We start from the raw sequence: 8,103 nt of genomic DNA, 5'->3' as shown, positions 1-8,103 counted from the left end.
AATTAGCCAGGGATGCACTTAGATGTGATTTTAACAATCCTGCGCAAGTGTGCACAAACGCGTGTGCAAACAAATCTGCAATGCCTGTATTTTCTCTCAAGTGCACTGGGGTTTCAGCTCAAAAAGTTCCCCGTGTGTGAGCGGCAATGGTGCCATATGGCGTCCTGTGTTGACTGCATTAAGGTTGTGTGTTGCGCCATTAGAGCCAGGAGCCAAGGGGTGACTTTGGCATCTTCATTAATCCTGGCTAAATTCCGTGTGCCGGAGGAGCCCGTTTCCTTGAGCGCCTGCTGACGCTAGCACAATGTCACAGCTCACTCAGTCACTGCTTCTTCTCCCTTTGGTGCAAAGTAGGAGTAGAGGGACCAATTGTTTGCAAAATACCTTTCATTACTCCATTGGCTGAGAGCATTTGAAGTGAATTTGTGTGAATTATTGCCCATAGCTGAGTTTATGATGAGAAATTTCTGTAAGTGCACTTCGAAGACGGCTTTTATCCAAGCGTGGAAGAAAGCGCTGAGAAAGGACTGCGCAGGCTAAGTGGGAAAATCACATGATGTAACATTTTCCCTCTTCTTAAATATTATCTGTGTTCCTCCTAAGGAATAAAATCTGTGAAAGCAGCCTTGTGCACATACAGGTGACTAATTAACAATATTCCCCCAGTTTAGTTGGAGAACGCTGATCGGGATGACTGGGAAGACCATAGCATACAATATATGTTTGTCAAACAACTATAAAGTGACGCACTCATGGCTTATGCATGTGTGCAACAGCTTCCTTGACCATCCGGTTAGGACAGAAGTGTTTCATCATGCGATAAATCTGATCGTTAAGGTCACCTTTGTATTGATTTGAAGTCACATGTACGGTGTACATTTTAGGACATCGTCAGGTATCAGACAAAAAATTGTCAGGTGTCAGTTGTCAAAAAAAAAATTGTCAGGTATCAGAAAAAAAAAAGTCAGGTGTCAGAAAAAAAATTGTCAGGTGTCAGTTGTCAAAAAAAAAAAAAAGTCAGGTATCAGACAAAAAATTGTCAGGTGTCAGACAAAAAATTGTCAGGTGTCAGAAAAAAAGTTGTCAGGTGTCAGAAAAAAAATTGTCAGGTGTCAGACAAAAAATTGTCAGGTGTCAGAAAAAAAGTTGTCAGGTGTCAGAAAAAAAGTTGTCAGGTGTCAGAAAAAAAAATTGTCAGGTGTCAGTTGTCAAAAAAAAAAAAGTCAGGTGTCAGAAAAAAAGTTGTCAGGTGTCAGAAAAAAAATTGTCAGGTGTCAGAAAAAAAGTTGTCAGGTGTCAGAACACAAGGTACCAGAGAGAAAATCTTCCTGCAGGTGGCGCTGTTGTCATGTCCCACCCAAATTGATTTCCAAATACGTCATCAACGTGTGACCGTGGGAGAGCGTAAGGTCATTGACCTCACCGGAGTTTTACCGTGGTTCAGGCTCCTAACGACACAAGGTAAGTTTAACTTTTTCTCCCGTTTGTTCATATTTTTGCCACAGTTGTGTTATATTAAGTTGCAGTTATGTTGTGAAAGTTACATATCAGAGACGGAAAGCCAGTTTTGTACGAAACCAAATCAGTACTATTTTTGTCTGGCTAATTCATTCTAGCTAGCGACAGTGGTGAAACGTGATTCAAATTTAAACTGTTCAGTAATTGTTTTGTATACATTTCAGCAAATGGACAAGCTGAAAGCTTACGAGCAGTTGCATTTGAATACTAATCCTATTTGAAGTAATACATTTCCAGTGGTAGACATGTTAGATTGTCACACCTGGCTATGCATTGTTTTATTAATATTATATATTGTCTTGATAGCTTGAAGGGGATGATGCCGGTTTCATATCACTGGACTTATCCGTGGCAGTAGAGTACATCCATGCACAGAGAATCATTCACCAGGATATAAAGCCAGCAAATGTCATGGTAAGCCATATTGTATTTTTCTTTTTCTCCACTTTGTTTTTGAAGATCAAAATAAAAATAGTATATTATTTATTTAACTTTATTCTCTTCAGTCTATTAAACACTACATTTGAACAATGAGAAACTTTTCTGGCATATTCATATAAAGGATTTTTTTTTTAAAGTAAGAAGCCTTACATTGTTTCTTTAATAGTCCAATTTTTCTTTAATATGTTGGTTCTTGCACACCTACAAAATTCCCAAACATGTTGTAAGTTTAGGCTTTACAAACTGAAAGTTTCTATTATTTTATTAGTCTGTACCACTTGCTTAAGTGGAATGGGGATTAAAAAATGCACAGGACTATAAAACCGGGTTGGATCATTAACCAATCTGTTAATTTTAATGTTGGGTATAATAAACAATCTCAGAATAAATCTGCAGTGATTGGGTGATCTGGGTGCTAAAAGCTTTGAGGGTTTTTTTTTTTCCCCAATTATGAGCTGTGGTCTTTGGAATGACATTTTTGATAACATTTGTGAAATTTTAGACAACCTGGTAAGTTCTCATATGTATACCTTATAGGTTCACCACCCTTCTAAGAAGGCAGTCCTGACAGACTGGGGCATGGCAAACATAAGAGACACTGTGATGCTTCGTCAAGGGAGTAAGTTCACTGCCCAGGCTACTGGTCCAGCTGGTGGCACATATCTTTACATGGCCCCTGAATGCATACTGATGTTTGAAGAGGCCTCGTTCCAGACAGACATGTGGTCCCTCGGAGCCACATATCTGGAGATCCTGACGGGTTCCGCTCCGTGGATGGTTAAAAAACAAAGAGAACTGGCTGCACTAATGGCCACCAAAACCCCACCACATGCCCTATCACATCTCAGTGACAAAAACAGTTTTCTTGGTGGTTTGGTGAGCTATGACCCAGACTCAAGGCCTTCCGCATCTGATGTTAAGTTTCTCAAGTCAGGCCTTGATCTTACGAGCCGATATGGCTACAAGTGGTAATGTTGCTACAGTCTGCAGTTCAAAAGTCTTTCAATGTGAATTATGTTCTACATTATTGTTAACAAAAGTTGTGGTAAATGAAACACTGAATCATTATGAAAGATGGCACCTTGTCAATTGTATTTCAACATTTTATTGTACATTTTGTTGGTCAGACAGTTTTCAAATTACCTGTTGATTTTAAACAAGGATAAATAAATGTTAACAAACACTGTTGTATGATTTTATTGGTCATTGGAAATGTTTACTGGTGCACCTTCCATCCTCTCTCTCTTCAGAAAGATGTATATGTCATTTGCCTCGGCAAACGTAGAAAGTGTAGGAACTGCATTTCTGTTCATGGCAGTTGTGAGCTCTTGGACTAGCATGAGGTATGCAGCAAGGCAACCATCAGGTGTGCAGGGAAACTGGCTGTTTTCTAAAATGTTCTGGCACATGTCTCTGAATTCCTGGTTTGCTACCAGTGAAGGCTCTTCCCTCACAGATTAATTGCTTGGCATAGTCTAAAAGGTCTGGGTCAACAATGTGCAGCACATTGCCATATCCTGCGAATGAAAGACAATATTGAAAAGATGTTCACTTTGAATGTTAAAAATAAATGAATAATGACAAAGCTGTTCTAGAACCTGTATAAGAAGCAGTCAGTGTTTACAGATGTTATTACAGAAACTTAAAGATGGAAATATCACTCAAACATTTAGATAAATTTTTAGTTAAAGGTGTCAATATGAAGCCATTTTAGTATTGACAGTAGAAATTCAGAAATCTCTTATTGTACTACAAGTAGGCTTCTTCGGAAGACACAAAAGAGAAAGCACATTATAACAGTTTTACGCTCATTACACTGGCTTCCAGTATATTTTAGAAAATTCATTTTAAAATTTTAGTAATGACTTTCAATGCTCCGAATCGTGAAGCTCCTGCCTTAATTTCTGATCTTATAGAACCCCACGCTCCCTCTCCCAGCCTGTGATCATCTAATCAATGGCTGTTAGTAGTCCCACCAGAAGACCAGAGGCAAGAGATCTTCCAAAGCGGTGGCTCCCAGGTCATGGAATGCTCTGCCTCCATCATTACGTTTCCTTGATTGCATTTATTCTGTATGTTCGATTGTGCTGTTTTATGTTTATCTGTTTTATATTATTGTGAAGCCACTTTGTGGTTTTTATCCTGTGAAGAGTGCTATATCAAAGTAAAAGTAAACTAATGAAAGTTAAAAAACAAACAAAAAAATAAAACCCCACAGGCTTTCAAATGACATACCAGGAGGTGGTGAGGTAAACAGAAGGTCGGGTTTCCCAAATGGACCAGGTGCATTGCGTTGCTTGCGGATGTCATGGGTGTTCCAAACTGTTTGCTCTGTTTTTAAGTCTCTTTGAAGCAGTGGCAAGTGTGAGTACTGCAAGCAGTTGCTATGAAAAAGGAGAATTAAAAAATTAATATGTTCATCTGCTTCTTTGAGGTAGAATAAGTAAAAGCTAAATTTTAATCAGTACTCAAAAAACAAAGGCATTCCTAGACCACATACTTTCATACTGCTGCTTGATTATTTTTCATGTCTAAAAATATTGACTTACATGTGCACAGGATTGTCCAGTTCAAGGATCCCAGACTCCATCATGGCCTACGCATGTTGTTTTGAAAAAGACATAAGTTGTGAAGGTGAGAATTTCATTAGTGAAAAGGTACAGATGTACATAAACACAGATTCTGGCCTTGTGTTTTCAGATAAACTAATCCATCGTATGTTTAACGAAATTTGGATGGCTACTCTTTGTTAATAGGTTTTACAGGTGAAAGATTTGCTTTACCTCAAATGTTGTCAGCCATTTCTTAATCCATGTCCGCTTTAAAATACTGTTGAAACATTCAGCTCTCTAAACAACAGAAACATGACATTATCAGTTTTGTTGTCAGGTTGTTACTTTAGAAATAGTCATTTACCAGCTTAAAGACATACCTGGTTGTGCACTGATGTCCCCATTCTGAAGCACCTCCATGCCTGATTCCCAAGATCTCGCATGTGAAATGCCATCTGCATTTGACCCACAACAAGGTTCTCCTTTCCTCTGTCCCCCCGAATCATTTGAGGACAGCCTAAAGACACAAACTGAAGATAATTAGTGAATGATGAAAAAATAAATTTATTAACAAAATGTAATCTTTTTTAACCCCCCATTTTTTAGTATATTGCATACCACCCTGTTCTTGAACAGCCTCAAAGAAGTATCTGGCCACAAAGTTTTGCTTGCGGTTGGATGTGCCCACCTTTAGCCATAGAACCTTCCTGGAAAATCTGAAAAGAAAGAAACAGAAAAGTGGCCACTTGTACATATGATTTAATCATGTTTTGGCACTGTGTTTGGTTTTTGTTACATTCCCCAAGAGTATGCTGGTTTTCCATTGTATTATGTCTAGGCGTTGTTTCTGGTTCCTCCGGCCATTTTGACTGCCATAGTTGTGTAGGCTTACATGCCTTTGGAATTGAATGTGACTCTTGACTGTGTTCAGACTGACGCGAGGGGAGAGCTGCCTTTTGTTTTGTAATCCCTTGTATTCTCCTGTTTATGTGTTGGTTAGGTAGGTTATCGTAAATTGTACATTTTATTTTCTTTGGAGTTAAATTCTGTTTACTTTATATCAGGGATGTTTTGTTTGTTGTGTTGGTCTTGGCCCTCCCTGAAATTAACTGCCAGTCTGAAATGGAACTTTAAGACTAGCAGGAAATAAGCCTTTTAAAAACCGCCATCTTGAATCCTCCTTCACTATTCATACTTTATCTTGGTCCCTTAGACCAGGCTTGGCCAAATCCAGACCTCGAGGGCCAGTGTCCTGCATGTTTTAGATATCACCCTGGGTAAACACACTTGAATAAAATGATTAGTTCATTACCAGGCCTCTGGAGAACTACAAAACATGTTGTGAGGGTAATTTAGCCATTTGAATCAGCTGTGGATCAAGGACACATCTAAAACCTGCAGGACACCGGCCCTCGAGGCCTGGACTTGCCCATCCCTGCCCTAGACTACTCAGGAGAGATAACACCTCAGTTTACCGCACATCCTTATCTTGAAGCAACTTTGTACTATCACTGAATATAATAAATTAAGTAGCGAATGCCATATTCAAACCTACCCATCAATCCCCAAATGTATCCACATTCCAAAGAACTTCAGTTTATCATTGCCTATATGAAACAACAAATAATAATTACAATTTGTTTCAACAGAAGTACCATCAAAACATGTTTGGAAGGTTAATTGAAAAGATAAAATAAATACCATCAATGTGCCGTGTGTCATTTGGACCACGGCTGATGTAATTCCGACGGGGAATTTTCTTCTTTCCAGGAGATCTCCTCTGAAGACCACTTGCATCCATATACCTCATTATATTAGCAACATCGTCTCTACAGTAACAATAGATTTTACTCTGAGCTCAACAGTAAAACAAGAGAACACTTGATCATATACACACTATTTAACCAACCTGTAACAAGGCCGCACTCCTCTGACATCCCTTACCCGCTTTACCATTGCCCTGATTCCTTGTTCAGGAGACCACTGTTTCATCTCACTCTAAAAAACAAACAGACAGACAATTGAATGTTTGTTTTTTTTTAAATCACTACAGAAAATAACATTTATTGTTTCTACAATAGCTCATGACACAGACTTCAGGAAAATATATATTTTTTGCACTGATGTTTTAACGCTTACCTCCACAGCTTTATGGATTTCAGTAAAAGGTCGTTGGGGGCATCTTCGCTTCAACCCTAGAAGTTTTAAAACTCGTCTCAGATGCCTCTCACTGTTAAAAGACAACACAGACTTACATTATATTAAATGCAAACTGCATGTTTTGTCATTTTAGAGAGTTGTCACGGAAACTGTTGAAATGCAGACTTACCTTATTTTATGCCCATATGAATTCAGTGCACAGCTGATTTCCTTTTGTTTTAAGCCTTTGTTGAACAATGTTATTATCATCATATCTTGAAAGGTTAAGTGTAACAACAACAGTCTAATTGATCACCCACCTCTTACACTGAACATAAGTAATTAACCAGTAAAGTACTAAATCTTTTTATGTGGCAATTACACTAAAAGCATCGTCTATTCAGTGCCCACAAATAAAACATGTGTAGCAAAAAATACACTTCTTTGATATGAAAGAGGTGAACAGTAGTTAATAAATAAGTTGTACTTTAGTCATTTATTTTTAATGCTCTTTTTTTAATAAAAAAAAAAAAAGTATTTTTGGTACAGTCATGGGAACCAGCCAGAGTCGGATACTCCTTTCATCATCGTCAGATGACATATTGCAGCAAAGTCTAAAAACAACAACAGAAAAAAACATATCGGGATCAAAAAATATCCCGACAGTAGCAATATAGAAAAGAGAAATAAAGAAAAAGAGCGACAGAAAGGATGCAGGCTGCTCGTGAGCTTTCAGCTTGTCCATTTGCTGAAATGTATACAAAACAATTACTGAACAGTTTAAATTTGAATCACGTTTCACCACTGTCGCTAGCTAGAATGAATTAGCCAGACAAAAATAGTACTGATTTGGTTTCGTACAAAACTGGCTTTCCGTCTCTGATATGTAACTTTCACAACATAACTGCAACTTAATATAACACAACTGTGGCAAAAATATGAACAAAAGGGAGAAAAAGTTAAACTTACCTTGTGTCGTTAGGAGCCTGAACCACGGTAAAACTCCGGTGAGGTCAATGACCTTACGCTCTCCCACGGTCACACGTTGATGACATATTTGGAAATCAATTCGGGTGGGACATGACAACAGCGCCACCTGCAGGAAGATTTTCTCTCTGGTACCTTGTGTTCTGATACCTGACAATTTTTTTTTTGACAACTGACACCTGACAATTTTTTTTCTGATACCTGACAATTTTTTTTCTGATACCTGACTTTTTTTTTTTTTTGACAACTGACAATTTTTTTTCTGACACCTGACAATTTTTTTTTCTGACACCTGACAATTTTTTTTCTGATACCTGACAATTTTTTTTCTGATACCTGACAATTTTTTTTCTGACACCTGACAATTTTTTTCTGATACCTGACTTTCTTTTTTTCTGACACCTGACAATTTTTTGTCTGATACCTGACAATTTTTTTTTTGACAACTGACACCTGACAATTTTTT

At 38.0% G+C, this 8,103-nt stretch overlaps 1 protein-coding gene and 1 long non-coding RNA gene across 2 annotated transcripts; one reads left to right on the top strand and one right to left on the bottom strand.

The window, feature by feature from the left end:
• The first annotated feature begins 864 nt into the window (after nucleotides 1-864).
• Nucleotides 865-2,931, top strand: LOC146638498 (uncharacterized). The gene is made up of 3 exons (XM_085364184.1): nucleotides 865-873; nucleotides 1,825-1,932; nucleotides 2,497-2,931. Exons 1-3 carry the CDS (start codon nucleotides 865-867, stop codon nucleotides 2,929-2,931), a joined length of 552 nt encoding a protein of 183 aa, XP_085220310.1.
• A 3,747-nt stretch (nucleotides 2,932-6,678) lies between these two features.
• Nucleotides 6,679-7,678, bottom strand: LOC146638497 (uncharacterized). The gene is made up of 4 exons (XR_014906659.1): nucleotides 7,620-7,678; nucleotides 7,227-7,264; nucleotides 6,841-6,925; nucleotides 6,679-6,741 (listed from the first exon to the last, which is right to left on the bottom strand). It is a non-coding gene; the product is annotated as an uncharacterized LOC146638497 (long non-coding RNA).
• Between the last annotated feature and the right edge of the window lie 425 nt (nucleotides 7,679-8,103).

This window comes from Diplotaxodon limnothrissa, linkage group LG2 (assembly GCF_057381915.1).
Source record: "Diplotaxodon limnothrissa isolate DT_005_m linkage group LG2, D_limnothrissa_male_GT1.1, whole genome shotgun sequence".
NCBI lineage: Eukaryota > Metazoa > Chordata > Actinopteri > Cichliformes > Cichlidae > Diplotaxodon > Diplotaxodon limnothrissa.
Note: the sequence above shows the minus strand (reverse complement) of the source record. Positions and strands in the feature narration are given on the sequence as shown.